The 20,011-nt window shown below is 47.2% G+C and overlaps 1 protein-coding gene across 1 annotated transcript in view; it reads right to left on the bottom strand.

Moving 5' to 3' along the window:
* The window catches only part of PIF1 (PIF1 5'-to-3' DNA helicase), a 71,180-nt gene that overhangs the window by 30,101 nt on the left and 21,068 nt on the right, over positions 1-20,011 (bottom strand). Inside the window, exons 6-8 of the mRNA XM_069642461.1 lie at positions 4,567-4,681; positions 3,959-4,065; positions 2,770-2,909 (exon numbers count right to left, since the gene is read on the bottom strand). Of these exons, the coding sequence (XP_069498562.1) occupies positions 2,770-2,909; positions 3,959-4,065; positions 4,567-4,681 (362 nt within the window). The remainder of the gene's footprint in view (positions 1-2,769; positions 2,910-3,958; positions 4,066-4,566; positions 4,682-20,011) is intronic.

Raw genomic sequence — 20,011 nt, 5'->3', positions numbered from 1 at the left:
CTTGTCGTGTGGAAGTGATGGCCACAAGTAAAGCCGTTTTCCACGACAAATATTTCAGTGACACCAAATGCATAATGTACAGGCCGAATGCATAGGCTCGAGCTGCACCACATTGCCGGGGCCGGTGCCTTCACCGCCGGGAACGAGCAAAATAGACAAACTCCTTGACCAATCGATTGCGACCATAAGGATGATCATCCACGAGATCTGGTGTAACGGGAGATAGCCGCCAGATGGACTTTGATGGAAGCATGGGTCAGTCCGGCCTTGGCCAACGACAACAAATACGGGATTACCTGCGGAGCAGTGACTCATATAGTGTTAAGGAGAATTCTCATAAATGTGCTAATTCCCTTCGCCTTAGAGACCCCCAGCAACTTTGCTGGATTTTGAGGACTTGATTTTTTTTACCTGGAGAGGAGTGTGAGCTTTCCCCGCTCCTCCCTCCCCCCCCACTCATGTATTTTGATAGATGTTCTACTCTTGTGTTCTTTGATTATGGAGTTTTAGACAACTCCATAGGCATCATCTTTTCATTTGCATCACAGCACCTGCAGTGACACAGGGAAGCCCTTTATGCTGTCCCAGGGTTTAAAAACCTTCTCCGGGATAAGCTACTGTTTCCCAGAGAAAGTAAGGTGCAATTGACTTTACTAGTCTTTCCAAATTCCTAGACCCAGCACACACTATCTTACAATGGAGTGCTGGAAGGGTTCCTTAGTATCCCCTGTGTCTAGAAACACATGTAGCAGTCAAATGCTACCCTTTCCTCTCAAAATAGCTGGTGGCAGTGGTTTTACAACAAACTACCATGATTTTTCCTGACCGCAAACACTGGTAGTGTTCAATCGCAGGAGCCATGTTTTTCAAGATGGCGTCTGAGCCCCCTTTGTTTAAACAGGTCCCGGTCTGCTTTTTTTCACCATTTCCTTTTGGAAAGGTCCTTCTAAAGTTTATCTCTGTGCGCCAAACCAGATTAGGCCCCTTTGTTCCTACGCCTTTGGCGGGCTTCAGGACTGAACACCGCCTCTGGGGCCCTGGTGTCCGAGGTGGGCAGGTGCCCAAAACTCCCTGTGCTTAGTCTCCTAGGAGACCCAAATGCACTCTGGCATGATTGGCTGACTGTCCGGCAAGGACAGCCACCCTGCTGGGTGAGTGGCAGCTAGGCTGAAATGAAAACTGGATAAAAGGCGAGTCTCTTGGCTTGGAAGGCAGAGTTGACCACTTGAACGAAACAACTGAAGACAAGCTGGAAGAGGACGGCGCTGCAACTCCTGGACTGTTTGTTTGCCTGGTGAAGCCCTGCTGCAGGTCCGAATCGCCAAGTTAATCGACAGAGAAGCCCTGCAAGGACGACTTCTCCCTTTGAGTTGTTGGGACCAATCAACTGGACACTAAGCCACCTAGATACCATTCTTGGAGCTGGTTGTAGAGTGCTGCAGGAAACCAAATAAACATGCAGAGGGACACCAGTTTGTGTGCTTGACTACAGCTACCGGAATTGAAGATTTGACATTTGCCAGCTTTTTGACCAGTCCCAGTGAAGGAGTCCCCCGGTGTCCTCCCTCATGTCCCCACGACAGAGGCCCAGGAACAGCGAGATATGCAAGAACAGACGTCTTCAGCTGCATCTTTTTCATCGTAAGGTACTGTGACAACCCGACTGAGAGAACTTACCTCTCACTGCAAAAATGCTTGAAACTTGGCAACTTGGAGGCCTAGTCAGCTTGTGACCCAACATCTGAACCTTTCTTTTACGAACTACTTCTGAGAACTTTGGCAAAGACTTTTCCATTTAACTACCAGAACTGCTTTATCCTATACAATACTTTAGCCCATTGACTTTGGCCTAACCTATTGCATTGAATGGAATTGACTCTGGTGAACTATTTGCACTGTTTAAGAGCAACTAATCTTTTTATTGACTTATGCCTTTTTTGCACCTACTTCAAACACTCTGAATGCCATTTTGCTCCTCCTTCAAAGTAGTTTAAATGCCTCAAACTGATAGTGTGAAGTATTGAAGTATATTTTTGTGTGCTATAGATTGCCTTCTAGTGAATGTTTTATAACTGACTGCGATAAATTAAGCGTTTTACCAAGAAACCTTGAGTGTAAGAATGTATTTGAATACTGATTAACTCAGTATGTGCTGCCACCAGCAGGCAGACAAAGGATAGGGTGGATCCATGGAGCCTTTCATATTTTATTGGGCTGGCCATGGCAGGAGGAAGGTGCTGCTGCCATCATGTACTCCTGGCCATCACATTCCGACTGAACATGACAGGAGACTGCACCTGTAGGCTGTGTCCACCTAGAGTACACGTGACCATGTGTTTGTTGTACAGTGAGCACATGAAAATGTGTGTGGATTGGCCCCACACATTTTCCAAGGTTGATCTCCCATCATTCAATTTCTTAATAAAATATCAAGTCCAGGCGAGTGCACACCCGCCATGCGAATGGTCGAAACCGCCCCCCGCAAAGATTGAATATTTTCACTAACAAGGCCCGATTCTAGTTTGAGTAGAAAGACAAACGTAGTATGCCTGTACCCACACCCCGGCTATCCTCACCTTGCACACCCCATGGCCTCCATTTCCTCCCCCCTGCCTTTCCATAGTGTCCCTTATTCCAAACCACTGACACTTTTTGGCAACATTAGGACCTGCTGTAGGAAATAATGAAAAATAAACAAAATACAAATCTACTATGCAGAGTTGGTGACAACAGTGAAAACGATACCACTGTTCTCACTCCAACACCTACCCGACAGCTGTTCTAACCGGCTTTCATTGGTCAGCTCCACGTCATCCTTGTGGGTGCAGAGCCGCGTGGCCAAGATGCCATCACGCTCTATACGGTTGACAACAGTTCGTGTGAGCTGATCCGTCACTTCAGTGGTGCACCTAGGAGCAAGAGGCAGGCATTAGAATGAGAAAATCTGCAGAAGCAAACTTTACACTGGGGACACGGGCAGTGGGCATGGCCTTACTCCACGGATCAGAGCAACACATTTCATTCATCCAAGCAGAGTGTGAGGAGGCGCATCAGGGGCAATACAAAGTGATGGGTCCAATCCAAGCAATGATTCACCACAGAGAACAAATAAGAAAGCCACAGAACAGTACCTGCAAACCTTGTGTCGCAACACTGAGCCAGTGGGAAGCAGGCAGCAGAATGAATATACCCAGAGATTGGCCAGTTGCAGCCCCAGGCCTGTCGACCTGAGAATGCCACATGTTCTCATCAAACGAATGAACTTGCATCTCATGAAGAACACTGAGCAACTTCGATGAAGCCAGACAGGGGCCACCAAATAAGAGGCACCCACCAAGAAACAAAAGAATTTATGGAGAAAGGATTATGAAGGTTCCCTAAATTTGGTGGACAACAACAAAACTCGCTTCTGCGAGGATCTTCAACTTTAAAGGGCTAAAGGGGAAAGACCCTCAAATATTGCAGCCAGAAATGGATATCCACCCCCCCCACCCACCCACCCACCCACCGCCCCAAACATAAAGCAAATCATTTGCTAGTGGTCATCCCTTCACATGCACGCTTTAGTAGCAGGAAAGCATATACAAAGCTTCAGGCACATGTTAACTGTTAGAGTAACTGTAACCACAGCAGCGCATTTTTTTGAACCATTGGGTGGCACAGAGATGGTCACATTCGATGAGCTGCCAAATCGCCACCTGGCTGTCAATGGCAGAGACGCCGTTCAGTTTTTGGTGATGATCTCAGCCAACAGTATGTCAGAATGGATGTGGGAATCACCAGACCAGGACCTTTGAACTGGGGTAAAAAGGGCACTTCCAGGTCTGCATCTCTACTACAAGGTGAGCTCTAGATGACCGAGGCATCTCGCCCAAGGGAGAGGGAGGGGGGGAGGGAGGAGGGGGGGTGATAAGCCGCCTATGGCCCAGAGCACAGTATGTCACTCAGTCACACCCACCTGCCCAGACGGACCGCCTGCAGAAGGGAGATGAAGGTTTTGTCAGTTTGCCTCCGGACCTCCGTCAGCTCCATGTTCAGATGGATGCATTTCTGCCAGCTCTTTGCCTGTGGAAACGGAAAACCAAAACAAATTCAGAGGACCTGAATGCAAACACACTGCATGCAGACTATCACTCTCCCAGAGAAACCAGGTAACATACAGTTTACAGAACGTAATGTGTGCTGGCAAAGATGTTAACATGGAGATGTGCCCCTTTACACTGAAAAAAAAGGCAGCCTTGACAAAGGACCAATTGGATTCAACTGCATTTGGCACAGAAAGAGTAAGTATTAAAGGGTGCCAGGGATGTTAAATATTGGCATACCGTGCACCAACTACTCGTTCTTCTGGAATGGTAAAGGGACAATTCTCAAACAACTTGCAATAGATAATAACCTAGCTGGTGTGGTTATCCTCACAACCAGTTATTTCAAGATCACACCCAGCACAAGAGCCAAGAGGCCACAAAAGATGAACACCCCATGCAACATGCACGTGCAAGGGCTTGGGAATTCAGCGTGCAAGGGCTTGGGAATTCAGCGTGCAGGCCCATCGACTACTCTTACTTGAAAGCAGAACTTGGTTTGTTCAGATGCTTTGGTGACCGGCGGCAACTGAAGGAAGTCCCCACAAATAATCAGCTGGATGCCCCCGAATGGCTCGTCCCTCCTGCGCACAACTCTGTAGAAGAACAGGAACAGTGATTGGTAGACTTCACGGCCGGTCGTAACTTAAATCAAGGACCAAAGACGACAGAGAAAGCACACCCCTGGCAGGAAGAGCTCCTCCACAGACAAAAAAAAAATAATAGGAATCAGGAGAGAAATATCTGGACTGTAGTTCTTGCTCGTAACTGGGTGTTACAACCCATCACATAATGATTAGGGTGTGGCGGGGGTCTCAGCATTCTGCACTCCAAGTTCCATGTTCAAATCCATCCCCACTAGGGGGTCACAGTTGTATGGCACGGCACAAACTATTAACAATAGAACACCTCCTTCTCCGGGAGGTAGTGCATTTGCAGGTGTGGGTGCACGGCACGGAGGCAAGTGGTTGAGCTCCTATTACAGGGCCATTACCTTCAGCTCAAGCCAACCTTCCCTTGTTCCATTCCAGGCCATCCTTCAACTCCACAGCATCCACCCAGACGCTGATGCACTGTAGTACCCAAAACCTATGATTGCATTTTGGCACCTGCCCAGGCTCCCTCACAGACACGGTCACTCACAGCACACACTACTCCTCACATGCTTCTGTACATCCTAGTTACTTAGTAGCCCCACCTACTCATGTAACATTTTTAATGTTACCCTCCCTTCTTTAAAGGGCTGTTGACAGTGGTTTAATTTTCTTAACTTGTACTTGTTCTACCGCAGGCTGAATCCTCAGCTGCAGTACAGCACCCATGGGTGACCATTGTGTCAAAATGGCCCATCTTTTTTCACCATTTTCTGTTTGAGGTCTTTCTTGGGTTTTACGCTACGCGCCAAACCAGGTTTGACTCCTTGGTTTGTTTTTTCCTTTGGCGGGCTTCAGTACTGACTGAAACCCACCTCTGGCTCCAGTGTGTCTGGAAGAGCAGGAAGTGAGGTAAGTACCCAAAACTCCCCTGTCCTTTGTCTTTAGGAATGCATGAATGCACCCAGTCCCGAATGGCTGGCTGTCCTTGCAGAACAGTCACCCTGGCTGTCCTTGCAGAACAGTCACCCTGCTGTGCGAGTGACAACTAGGCTGTGCATGAATGAGAAACCGCTTAAAAAGAGGGTTTTGGGACTGAAGACAAGAGTCGACCACTGGGAAGGACAACCTGACGAAGAAACTGAACGAAGCTTCATCCTCGTGCACTATTGAACTGCTCAGTTAAGCCCTGCTTCTGTGCTGAAACTCCTTTTTCTAATCGACAAGAAGCTATGGAAGGGAAGACTTCTTCCCTTGGGTTAGTGGGACCAACTAACCCCGAGACAAACTCCATGGGACTATCTTGCCCCAACTGGCTGTACTTCTTTGCTGCTGCAGGAACTGAGTGCAAGGGCTTGAGATATCCATAGCCAAGTGAAACGTCTGTGATGCAGCCAGAACCTCCATGAGTCTCCCCAAGACCCTCCAGAAGCAGGACAATCAGAGCTCTAGTCCCCTCACCAGAGTGCAGGACTCGGAGTGTAGGAAGCCCAATAGTATCCAAGATCTGCGGTTTACCGAGTGCTGAAACTGCGAAGTGCTGCTGATCCGAAGAGCGCATGTAGCTGCCGCCGAAGTCCCTGGGCGTCCTCCCTTGTCCCCACCACTGAGGCCCGGGAACACAGGATCTGCATCAATGCAACCAGACAGAAGCCATCTGTACCCTCTTCTTCCAAACAAAGGTACTGTTCTGACTTGGGGTACTTACCTCAAGTGTCTGTAGCTTGCTCTTCTCAGTTCAGACTTGCAATAGCTGCTTTTCTAGAGTGGATCTCAGCTCTAACTTTCACAAGTGTAACAGCTTGTGACCCTACAGTGATTTCTTCAAAATGCCTAACTTTGTGCAAGACTTTTACTTTCTAAGAAGGGCCTCAGCTCCATAGACTTTGCTCCAATTGACTTGGATGTCCTGGTTTCCTGCTGACTATTCTATTTAATTTGAATCTGATTCTTACTGTCCCTCATAGGTGATGCATTGGTTTCTAACCAATGTTGCTGGGAAAGGTTTTTATCTAGACTTCACTGGAAGCATTAAATGCATTCACATGCTCCAAGAACCCGTTTAACCGTTCCCTTCCATTAACCTTTCCTTTCTACAAACCTCAGAATTTACAAAGTGTAAAAGTGATATATAAATGCCATTACCGTCTTAGTTAGTGAAGTCATCTCAGGGTATAGGAAGTGTGCCCGAAGCAGAGTACTAGCTTTGTGATAATTGTGAACACATATTTTAAAGTATATTTGATCGTTACCTATATTGCCCTTTTTATAGAATGCTGATTTAAAAACTACTAATAAATAATTATTTTAACAAAAGAAACCTTGAATAGAAGTGTTATTTGGCTGCTTGTATTTGTGGATTTCATTGCTAAAGCTCTACAGGTCACATTTACCCCTCTTGAGATAAGTCTGGCTGCTCACTCACTCTACCAACTTGTGTAGTACAGGCCTATACCAAAAGGTGGGTTACCTAATACCAAGAGGACAAGGGTTGTGTCGTCTCCCACAAGGTTACTACATCAGTTCTTGCCCAACAGGTACTCAGCCCTTCTCCATGGCCTCTGCTCACTCATGCTCCGTGATGGTTCACACAATCGTGTTCCTCAACCCTATCACATTCACAATCATCCTGTTCAGCTGGAACCACACAACTCCCCCTTGACAATAACATTGTTTCTCAGCACTCACGTCCCTGGCTGAACGTAGCCATCTCATTGTTCTCCTGGAGACTGCCGCCAGCCCTTTTTTTCAGAAGTATGCCCACAGGTGGCTTTTGATCTGTATACACCATAAAAGGCCTACCCTACAGAAACGTTTTAAAACTTTACTGCCCACACCACAAAAGGCTTCCTTCGGAATCATGGCATATGCAACTTCTGCCCCTTTCAAAAGAAAAAGCCTTCATGCTCTCAGCCCCATTTGGTTTCTGCAAAAGATCCGCTCCCAACCCATAATCGCTCGCGTACATCACACAAGTCGCATGTGTCAAAATTCCGTCAATGCCAGGGCATTTGCAAGGGCTTCCATAAGTCTCCAAATTCTTGTTGGCAAACCGTGTTCGACTCCAACCCACAACATTTTGCCCAATTCTCTAATGGCATTGCACCAGAACCTCAAATACTACTCCACAAACTACATGGAATGACATAACTCCATGCTCATCTTTAAGGGAAATTAACCCACATTCACTGAATTGTGACCCAAACAGTCACTGGATCGAACCCTGAAGCAACACTTCTCCTTCCTATGGGTGAGGCCGGCTTGTGTCAATACTTTGAATACTCTAACCTCAGATCATGCGCCGCTTCATTCCCTGTGATTAAGGCATCATCTTGACAATAAACGACCCCCTTAATTTCTTTCAGACTATGCATCACCCTCTGGAAGGAAGCTGCAGCTGCAGCATTAAATACATTCTCCCAAATCTTAGAGTGCCCTGAAATGCGAGTAACGTGGTGGAGTTTGGATGAAGTTCAACTTGATTTTACACTGAGGCCAAGTCAAATGTGCTGGACACATTTGCCCACTACAATTCTCCCACGTTTGTAAGGGGAGAATGCATATACCACCACCTCTCCATTGTGCCCCAGAGATCAACAATGCCACCTCGCTATTGCTTTTTTTTTTATCCACAACCACCAGGGAAACCCACCCTGAAGCTTCTACTTCCCCAATCACACCACCCTTCAGCACCTCACAGATCTCACTTTTTCACTTCAGGAAATGGGAATATTTAATATTGGACCTGCGCGACAATTGGCAAAGCATCCTTTTTTTGCCCATATCTTGCGGTGAGGCGATATCCTTGATCTTCCCGGTAAACACCACGATCAGTGTTAAAGTCATCACCCACACCACCACAAGGAGTTAACCATTTCACTTGGTTTATGCCAACCTAAAAGCTCCCCTTCCTTCTCTGAGACAGGCATGGGCTACAGTCCCCGCCCTCCCTTACATCCCAGGTGAGCCTCAAACACTCGAATATCTCAATATGAACTCCCCATAGGCATTCGCTCACATGGGGTGATTTAGCTGCACCCCATTAAACTTCTCCATCCACACTCCATTCTCACCAGTATCTACTAGCAAGGGAACTTCAGTCCTGTTCACAACGTTATTGCATGGGGCCACTCGCCATTCCTTGGCTTGGATACAACTCCATCCTACATATCATCCGTTTAGTCCTATTCGGGGGTGGGAGGGGTGGTACCACTCTGACCTTTCAGTGCTAGAAATGGTCACAGCAAGTGCCCCTTCTTACTACACCTCTGGCACTCTACTTGATCCCTGGGCACTTTGGGGATTTGACAAATGAGAAGGTGGTACAACACCTAAAGCATCTCTTGAAAGCTGAAGTGCTTCCCTCAGTGGGACCTCCTTGTGTCCAAATGGACTTTCTCGCAGACAGTTGTCCCCTTGTCTTTGCTATCTGTTCCTGCACCAACTTTAACAGATCGCCACCCCCCCCCCCACCTCACACCCCCCCCATCCCCAACCATGTGTTCCATTTTCTTGGCCAAGTCAAGTGCCTCCTCTCTGCTGGAATCCCTTTGTCCAAATCTCTTCTCTAATTTATTCTGCCAGACTGTGAAAGGAAGCGCCCCCAATTCAGCACGATCCTCCCCGCAATGAGAGACAATAAGGGACTCTCCCGTAGTGGGAATAAGACCAAGACAGAGTGCGGGTGAGCGTAAGTGGGAGTTTATCCAAGGATAAGGCATGCAAAGAACTCTGCAACCTACGAGAGCGCTCTGCCTGACAATAGCAAAGACAGGCGTATTTCTAATACAAAAAACGTCATCAACACCTAAACACTATAGGGGGCACAAGTCAATTGGGATTGGGTGGTGTCGACTAACTATAGGTGTTGCTGGCGCGGGGTTGGTCTTGGCGGGACGACGTCACTGGTCAGCCTCGTGGGTTGGGTTGGGCCTGGCAGGCCGGCTTGAGGTCATCCATGCGGTGTTGATGTGCTGGGGCAGCCTGTGACAATAACGAATACCTTTCCTGTCTCATTTGCCCTAGGCCATGCACACTACAGTTATTCAGAAAATGACATTTACGTTCATTAATAAATCGCTTCACCAGCTTATCTTATAAAATAAACACAACACATGAGGAATGCACCTCGTGAGAGGTCTGGTGGTTGTCGGTTGGGGTGAGATTTACCTGTGTCTTATTGACCGGTATTTTAGGTCACGGGACGGGGCTCTGGGACCTGGGCCGAGTGATACATGTCTGTCTGCTGCGTTAGAAGTTATTATATAGATGGGTCTCTGTGTCTTGTCCCAATGATGGGGGTCGTCCTTACACGGGGTCAGGATTCTTGGGGGGGTTCGTGGGGATTTATGAGAGGGTGCTGGTAGATCAGTGGGTTCATCCGTGGGTTTATTACCGTGCTGTAAATAACACAGGTGGCGGGCTGTGGCCTTGGTTGCGGCGCCGGGGCCTCTGACTCTCTGAAGTAACGCCAGCTTGGTTGGGGGAGGTGAGGGAGCGCAGCACAAGTCTTAGCTTTTTTATCTGGCAGGCTTGGTGGGGTGGGAGAGGGAATGACCTTGCATATACTCACAAAGGTATTTTCCTCGTGCGTTGCTGATCAGTGAATGCAGAAGTTTTATACTGTTCTGCCTTATTTTAACGTTATTCAGACACACATATATATATATATATATTTCATTTTCGTTACACATTTCTTTAATACAGTCGGTTCCAGTACCTTTTCATTACCTAACATTATGTTCACTACATTGTGTGCGTATTGTATGTACATTAGACGTTATACGAGGGATATCTAGGTTATGGCCTACAGAGATTGATGCTCGCCGCTTTGGGTGATTCAAAACATATATGAGTTCAAGTTTCTACATACTATTGAAAAACACTTTTACAAATAGAGGTTACACGTTTGGTCAACATCTTTCTCCGTGGTTATAGCAGCATTAGTCCAGACCTGGAGGGATATCATATAACGTTACATTTTTATGGTTCGTTCACATTTTAAACAGAGGTAGTTCATTAATACCAATACTTGAACTATTTTCTACCTTCTTCAGATAGTGATGCTTCAGCTTTTTTCCCCGTTGCCCCGGCCTTGCGGTCCGGGTCATACGGGGTGCAATATCACATTGTTACTAATATAATGTTGCCGTGTTGGCATCTCGGGTTTAGCTCATCTCCGACTTTCTCATGGGAACGCGCTCGCAGCGGATCTGCCAGGGCTGCTGAGGCGGCAGAGATGCATGAAAGGCCCTCCAAAGGTGGGGGCCTCGTTACAGTGTGCTGAACTCACACCATGTTTGCTGTGCAAGATGGCGTCTAGGCCTAACTTAAGTTTCGGTAAATGCAAAGACAGGGTGCGTGTGGGCAATGTCGTCGGCGGGTGAACCCCCCTCCACCTGGGCCCGGGTGGCATGAGGGTGCTCCCACCGAGCCATGGTCCTCACCTGGGGAGGGAGCTGTAGGTGAGGAGGGCCTCGTGGCCATTCCTCCCCTACATTTCCCCCCTTTCGTTACTTAAAGTAACGAATTTCTTTAGCTCTTCTAATCTTCTACATTCTTGTTCTTCTAACACTGCACCATCCCATGCAGGGGTTCCTTTTATAGGCATCCATGCTCTGCACACCCCCCTTAAGCTCTCACCTCTCCTAGCATACTCGTCTGGTGTACATGTCAAATATATACAGTCGCCGGTCTCTTCCAGATCTACCCAGACCTCCTCATACCATTCCAGTTCTACGTCTCGTGGTTCTTTAATCGTGGTGTGCCATAGCTTATCTACTATGTACTTGTCACGGCACATAGGCACTAACTGGTACCTGGGGGTGTTGTCTGTTCCTGTCTGCACATGTACTTCTTGTGTTGCTTTAATTGTACCACCGGAGTTGCCCATTGTCACCATCATCATTGCACCGTTAGGGACTGCATTAGCACAACATCGGAGGCCCACCTGGCACAGGCAGAACATCACAAGGATGATCACCACTATTGGTATCAGGAACTTCATTGTCACTCCAAGCCATGAGGGAACCCAAGAGAAGATATTGTCGAACCACGAGCTATCCTCAGCTCCACCTTCCATTTTCATCTTCTCGCCCAGGTTATGTACTGCTTCAATAACGTGGGACAGGGACCCATTTTCTGCGTCTTCGGAAGGTACGAACGTGCAGCATGCACTTCCTATTTTTCGGCAAACACCTCCATCGATTGCTGTTAACAGGTCTAGAACATACCTGTTTTGCATGGTCATTAATCGCAGAGCTCGTAGTTCCACCTTTATTATGTTAAACCCTTCTTCAGTGTCATTGGCCAACTGGATCAGTTCCCACCGTGTGATCTGGAGCCATTTTGCATTTGCTCTTGCTTGGACACTTGATACTAGTGAAGCAAAGAATGTTTCCACGGAGCTGAACAGGCGATACTTGTCTGGGATCTGTGCCAATAAATCAGATGATGCTTGTGATATGTAGTTCGAGGCTCGCTTGTTCCTTGAGAGCTCTTCTCCTTTCCCTCCGGAGGACAGGACATAAAGGTGCGCTTGTGTAGTTGGAGACGCTGCATTCTGGTTCAAGCCTTCGTTCATCGTGTTACTTCTGTCAATATGGCTTTCGGGAATCACCATTAGTGTTGAATGCAAAGTGGCCATTGAGCAGCTACCACTCCATGATTGGGGAAGGTGCAGGTACGCCTTGTTCCCGCATACCCAGTAGGTGTCCATTAGTGCTGCTGTTCCTTTTTTCATATCTGGGATGGTGAGAGTTTTGTTACAGTTCTTGTTCGTTCCTATTGCCATTTTTCCTTCTCCCTTGAAACATAGTTCGTTTTGTATTTCACTTTGTAGCTTAAAGGGTTTTTCCATCGCTGTTACCCATGTTAATTTAGGGATGTGTTCTTTCCATATTGGCAAGCACGTTCTTTCCATCCACCGCAACTTTTCCGGTTGAACACCCTTCAGTGCTTCTGCCTTGCACAGCACTTCTTCGTCTTTCCATTTGCTTTCGGAAAACAGTGTCCCTTGTATTGCAAAGAAAGGTTCTTTAAGGCAGATCACTCCAGACGCTTGCGAATAGCACGTTTTGTTGTTCTGTACCATTCTGAAAGAGACATCGTGTGCTTGGAAAGTGTTCTTTATTCTACACAGCGTGAGATGAAGGAGACATTGGGCATCCACAATGGGCAATTCTCGTGGCAACAATACTTTAGGTGTGCCTGATGCATGGGGGATAAGTGAGCAGACATAACAGCTCTCATTGGTTGTTTGTTTAGCTGTTGTGCTCATATCTGCATACCATTTATTTGCTTGGTGAGGGTGTCGTGGGTCTTCCATTTTGTCTAACCCTAGCCCATAATACTCATCATACCCTTTTCCACCAGTCTCTCTTCTCCGCCTACTTTTCTCCCTTCTTCTGTACCTTCTCGTTATAGGAGGTGAAGAACCAGGCCCCCCTTCCTCCCTCCCACCCCCCTTTTCTAATTCTTCATATAGGGACTTGTGTTCTGTCATCATAATCACTTTTCCATCCTCATTAATAAACAAGAGATCGTTGTTTGAAATTGGGGCGGGAGGGATCGTGTGGTTGTTGTATGTTCCAGGTTGGGACATTGTGTCATTATCTACATTTTTGGTTCTCCATTGTGAGAGGACAGCAGTGGGTGGTGTAGTATAGTATCCCCACACAAAGTGTGATCCATCCCAGATCAAGAAATCACCTTCTTTGATACCTACAGTCGGAATTGTTTTCGTTCCAGGAGCAAGGGTGGTGTTGTTCCCCCCTCCCCCCTCGTTCATCTCGGTAGAGATGAACGCTATAATCCAGTGTAACACCAGACAAAACATTGAGATGAAGAACACGATAGCACACATTGATAAACCACATTCAAATGAATATGTTAATCTAGCCACTAACATTTCTCTAAATCTAACATATCTATTAGTTGCAGGCTGCCCATTCGATGCCATGATAAATCCTGTTTGAGACACAAAAGTTCATTAAATACAAACATGTAAGCATTTCCACATTGTAACGTTTCGGTGATAAAATATAGGGTTGGGTGAGGAAGGGGGTTTGTTGACAGACAAGGTAGCTTTCAGTCAATATTATTCGTACCTTACTATATATATATATAAATAATAAAAAACATGACATTTTAAAAACAACAATAATAAAAAACATCTTAAAGAGTACAGGAAGGGAAAAAAGAACCCCACGCAAAACTTTCAAAAATTGTAAAAAGAAAATTTACATATACATGTGTACATGTTTTAGTCCAGGACATTTGTTGCGCGCTAATTGTGTTCACTGTTCATCTCATGAAGCACACAAAATTCCAATCATTCATTCCGCACAACTTCATCGTCCGCTGTTGCCTGTGCCTCATCCTGCACCTCACTCTCCGCAGCGCTGTAAGCTTTACGTACATCTGTCAAATGCACCCAATATCGCAGGCCCTTAACCTTTACTGCTGTAGGCGTGCAAAACACTACCTCATAGGGGCCATGGAAGCGTGGTGCGTTCCACCTCCGCACAAAACTTCTAACATATATAAGGTCACCAGGCATTAGCTGTAGTGGTTTTTCAGGCAAACCGTTTGGTTCAGTCGCGTTCCCCTCCTCTCTTGTCGAGGGGGGGGCTAGTTGCTTTGAAATTACGCGCGCTGCCCGTGTCAATTTTCGCAGGTATTCTGTGAACTCCTCCCCCAATATAGCTGCGCTTCTGTGTGCATCAGAACGCTCACGGAGAGGCGAATGCGCTGTGTGCATTCTTCTTCCCGTGACGATCTCGTGCGGGGACAAATGGTGATCCTTACTTGGCTGGTTTCGTAGTTCAAACAAGGCCAAAGGCAGGCAGTACATCCAAGTCTTTTTAAGGGAAAAACAAAGTTTTGATAATCTGCTTTTTAACAGGCCGTTTATCTTTTCTACGACGCCATTACTTTGAGGATGATAAATCGAACATAATTTGTGCTTTATTCCCAATAATGTAGTCACTTCTTTAAAGAGTTCATTAACAAAATGCGTCCCGTTATCTGAGCGAATAACGTCGCAAATTCCCCAGCGCGGAAACACTTCCCGCACTAGGAACTTCGCGGCGCCCTTCGCGTCAGGGCGGGCACAAGGGCCTGCCTCCACCCACCTCGAAAATGGACATACAACCACAATCATGTATCGAGCCCCGTTACACCTTTCTCCCATGTCTACATAATCAATGTGGAGCTCTCTGAATGGGCCACTTGGTTTTGGTATCGTACCCCTTAGTGTACGCAATGTCATACCTGAGTTGTAAATTTGACATGTCGTGCATTCTAGAGCTAACCTTGTGACGTGTTCCTGGAGGCAAGGTGTAAACCAATCTTCTTGTATCTCTGCCATTATGTGTTTCTTTGTGTTGTGTGCAGGAAAGTGTAGTTGTTGAAATGCTATTTCTAACAGCGTGATTGGCATTACCACTTTTCCTGAACTCTCTTGTCGCCACAATAAATCAGTCGGTGATTTGCTGCATCCTCTCTTAGTCCACAGCAATTTTTCCTCTGCACTAGCTCCCTCTTGCAGCTCTATTATCTCCTGTGTGGACATCATGTTGTATCCTGTGGGGACTTCTTGGCTTGCTGTGTGGTGCAACATGTACTCTCCTATTTCACCTTTTTGTAGATATGAAGCTGCTTTGGCAGCGGCGTCTGCTGCCGCGTTCCCCAAAGATATAAAATCTGTATTTGCGGTATGAGCTTGACATTTTACGATGGCCACTGCCGTGGGGTCTTGCAGGGCCTCAATCAGTTCTTTCAATAATTCTGCATGCTGGACTGGCGTTCCGTCTGCTCGCCGAAACCCTCTCCGCCCCCACCGGGCCAACCCGCCGTGAACTGTTGTTGTCATGTATGCTGAGTCTGTATATATGGTCACTGCGCACCCCTTGGCGGCATGCAATGCTTCTATTAGCGCTATTAGTTCTGCTGCTTGCGCTGAATAGTGCGATGGGAGGCGGTGTTGTACTAGTATCTCATATTCATCTTCCTCTAATCGTACCACTGCCATACCCACATGCTTTTCTCCTGTCTCCATGTCGATTGATGCTGACCCGTCCACAAAATACACCTCACCCTCGGTCAGGGCATTTTCAAAAATCACTGTATCCTTACTTTCGTCACCTGTGTACGTGGCGCAGTTGTGGTTTTGCATGTCCTCTATGGTGCATGCCTCTGTGATGAATGTGGCTGGGTTCACTGTTTTACATCTTACTATATGGATGTTAGCGCTGGACAGTATTATCTCATATGCTGTGGCGCGTTGTGTTGTCAATGTGCTCTTTGTTCGCTCTAATATTGCAAAAAGTGAGTGTTCCACAAACAGTATCACCGGGCAGCCCATTACTATCGTGGCACTTTTTTCAATTGCGAACGCGGCTGCAGCTAGGGATTGCTCGCAGGCGAAATGACCTTGCATTACTGCGTCTAGGGTGCCGCTGTAGTAAGCTAGTGGTTTGTGCCCTAAGGATGTTTTCTGTGTCAGTACTGCTGTCATCAATGTTCCTTTGCAGTGTGAAAATAAGAAGAATTCGCGCCCATAATCTGGGTTTGCTAGTACTGGAGCGCTTGATATCAGCTCTTTTAGTGAGTTAAATGCTGTGTTCATCACCTCTGTCCATTCTATGTGTTTGTGTTCTTGTTGTGCTTCTTTCAGTGCCTGTAGCAGGGGCCTTGTGTACGCCGCATAGTCCAATATCCATGCTCGGCAATAGTTACACATACCCAGAAATTTCTGCATCTCTTTTACTGTTTTGGGCTCCCCAATTGTTCTAATCGCCTGTGCCCTGTCTGGTATAATTCGCTTGCCATCCTTTGATATCAACTGACCCAAGTATAGGACCTCCGTCAGACAGTATTGTAACTTCCCCTTGTCCACCTTGTACCCCTTATTTGCCAATAATGTCAAGAGTGTTATCGAGTCCTGTCTGCATTCTTCCTCAGCCTGTGCACAAACCAATAAATCATCAACGTACTGAATCACTGTGCTCTCTACAGACAAATTCCCCAGATCTTCATGTAGTACCCTGTTAAATATGCTTGGGCTCTCGCAATATCCTTGTGGTAGTCTGCAGTGTTCGAACCTCCTTCCTCCCAATGTAAATGCTGTCAAGTACCTGCTCTCTTCTGCCAAGGGAATCGAAAAGAATGCATTTTTTAAGTCAATTACTGTGAAGTGTGATGCTATTTTTGGAATGTTGCACAGTATTGTCGCCGGGTTCGGGACTAAAGGGAACTCCTTCATTACCACATCGTTCAATGGGCGTAAATCTTGTATCATCCTCCATGAACCCCCCTTCGCTTTTTTGATTGGGTAAATGCATGTGTTGCATGGGGAGTTTGAGGGCACTATTATACCCTGTGCTAGCAGTGCTTCTATTGTCTCTCTGATCCCTTCTTCTGCTTCTCGCGACAGTGGATATTGTTTCACCCGGGGTAGTATTGCTCCTTGTTTTACTTTTATCACCACAGGCTGAACTTCATGTAGCAACCCTACATCGTGGGGGCCATTAGTCCATAAGTTAGCGGGTACTGAACTCATGTCTTCATCAAAAAATGTATGCGGTGCTCCTACTACCGCCATTAGTTCAACTTTAGTTTGTCTGGCTGTAACTACGATGTCGCAGGGCATTGCCAGTTCCATCACTACTTCACCATCTCCCTCAGTGTCAGAAAATAGCTCCTCGTCCGAGAGCTCTCTCAGGGGGATATTTGCATTTGTACACAATACTGTCCGCCACTCACACCCTTCCATGTCAATACCAATCACGCATATTCTGTTTGCTGATACATGTATTGCATGCAAATCCAATGATAGTACTTCCCCAAGAGCAGTGTCAGGGCTTGCTATGGGACGAAAAAGGAATTCTGCTGGTATTCTCCACTCCACCCTTTTTAGTTCTGGTACTATGAGAGCCAATGTTCTCATGCCTTCAACAAACATCTCCTCATTTCTTGGTACCCCTCTGATCTCTTTTATTATTGTGTGGCCGTGTATTACTGCTAATATACGGAGGGGGCATATGCCTGGCGTTGAACATACGATGCCGCTCCCTGTGAATGATATGGTCATGTTTAGTTTGCTCAAGAGATCTCTCCCCAGTAAGTTGATGGGAGAGTTTTCATAGTACAGTAAGGGTGCTTTCACTGTTTTACCCCCCACTGTCACATCCAATACCTCTGTGTAAGGAACTTCAATTACAGCCCCAGAGAACCCCTGCGTCTCTAACGTTCTATTAGATAACGGGAACCGGCCCTCTCTAATGCATGATTTCTCCGCTCCCGAATCCACCATGAATATGAATTGCTTGTCTCCTATCTGCGCTCCTATCAATGGTTCCTCTGATGCATTGTGGGTCGTAGACAGTACTGGACACGCAAGTGCTCTCTGTGGGCTGTCCTATGCGGGGTGTCTCATTGCCCCCCCTTGATCGAAAATGTTCCCCGAAACTACTGACACTCCACTGTAAGGTGCGGGGGCTGGTGCCCCATTAGCTCCTGTGGCGAAAGTATTACCAGGCGTGTAGTGCACATTGTCATTATTCTGTGGGCTGGTTTGTGTTCGGTATTGATGTCCGTGTAGTTGTGCGTTACTCCTTTGTACTACATTGTCTGGTTGCTGGTATTGTCCCATGGGGAGGCCGTAGGGGCTTCCTGGATGGGGGTGTCCGTACTGTTCTATCTCTTGGAAACCGTTGTTTTGTCTGCTCCTACATTCCCTTGAGTAATGCCCCCATCTCCCACAATTCCAACAGCTCCCCTGTGGACCTCTGGGACCCTGCCACCCATTTCCTCCCATTCCTCCATACCCTTGTCCTCCTCTTCGCCCCCTGTACCCACCTCTTCCTCCTCTTGGGGCCCACTCTTGCCACGTTGGACCTCCGTTCTGCTCCTGCTCTGTCCACTGTCGTTGCCCTTGTCCTGCCCAATTCGCTGCTATTCTTCCTTGTATTGCTATTTGCCCCTCCTCTCCTTCCTCTCCCTCCCGTATGAGTGGGAGTCCCGCTACCGCTGCTGCGACCTTCACCAATTTTGATTGCACCAACTTCGCCTCGTCCGCCAACCTTTTCTGTGCTACTTCCCTCTCTCTTTCTTTGATCCGTTTACAATGGTGTACTATTATGCTTTGGATCTCCGGCCAGCCTTTTGCCTCAACACCTGCTATTTTATCTAGTGCCTTTTGCACTTCCTTTGGGAGCCCTCTTTTAATGATGAAGTAAAATAGAGACGTGGATTGGTGCCAGGGCGTACCCGTTTCCGCTCTCCACATCTCCTGCACCCGGAGAATGTAATCCATAGCGTCCTCCCCATCATTCATGGTACATTGCATTACTGACTGCAGATCAGGGGTATCTGGGAAGGTTTCCCGCAGTGCGTCCCACACCCTTGCTCGCACGGTGTTAAAAGAAGCCCCATCATGGCGATCACACTCCAAAGTTACAGCTGGAAAACCCGCTTTAGCCCACACTCTGTCTGCCTGATCCCCTACTGCGGACACTAGTAGGCTTTTCACATCGCCTACTGCCAGCGGTATACCCGCGGTATGTTTCTCAAATGCATATATCCACTTGCTTGCCCCTCCTGACAGCTGTGGTAGTAATTTCATTAAGTTAGCCTTGTCCATCTGAGCCCACGGTATATAGTTCGGCCTCCCACCTCCCCTGTGGAGTAATGGTAGTTGTAATTTCCCTTTTGCCGTTGCAGCTTCCTTTTCCTTAGTCACTGCTGACTCTAATGACGCCATCTTCCCCACCCTATTTCTTAGTCGTCCTATCCATTCATCCTCTATAGTCCCCAGTGAACATGCCCCATCTAGCTCCTCGCCTTCTCCTCCTACTGCCATGCTCAATCTATCACTCTCATCCCCCCCTCCTCTGACATCACATAACAAATCCTCTCTGATCCCTCTCTCTCGCGAGACATCACCAATGCTTCCTTCTGCTGTCCCTACTTCTATTATCCTGGTCGGTTCTTCCTCAATTCTGAACAGTATTTCCCCCTTTTTCCATCCTTCCTCAATTTGTCTACTTTCGCTCGACGCTCTAGACGTGCGTCCAGATTGTGTGGGGGCGCACGCTGTGCGTTCACATATGTCTTTTATTCTTGAGAGCTCATCTCGTGCCACTGTAAGCCTCGACTCTAAGTCACTCGTTAACTTCTCTATGTCCACTCTCTGTGTGCCTCCCTGGGTGCGCTCTCTGGTGTTTTCGTATGGTGGGGGTGCAGTTGGTCTTTGTGGCGTGCTGGTTGAAGGGGGAGGCACATAAATCGGGTCGCTATATCCTGCTGCAGGGGCTGGTTTAGGTAATATTG

This window comes from Ambystoma mexicanum, chromosome 1q, assembly GCF_040938575.1.
Source record: "Ambystoma mexicanum isolate Mex_15411 chromosome 1q, UKY_AmexF1_1, whole genome shotgun sequence".
Taxonomy (NCBI): Eukaryota; Metazoa; Chordata; class Amphibia; order Caudata; family Ambystomatidae; genus Ambystoma; species Ambystoma mexicanum.
This window is presented reverse-complemented; position numbering and strand designations above follow the sequence as displayed.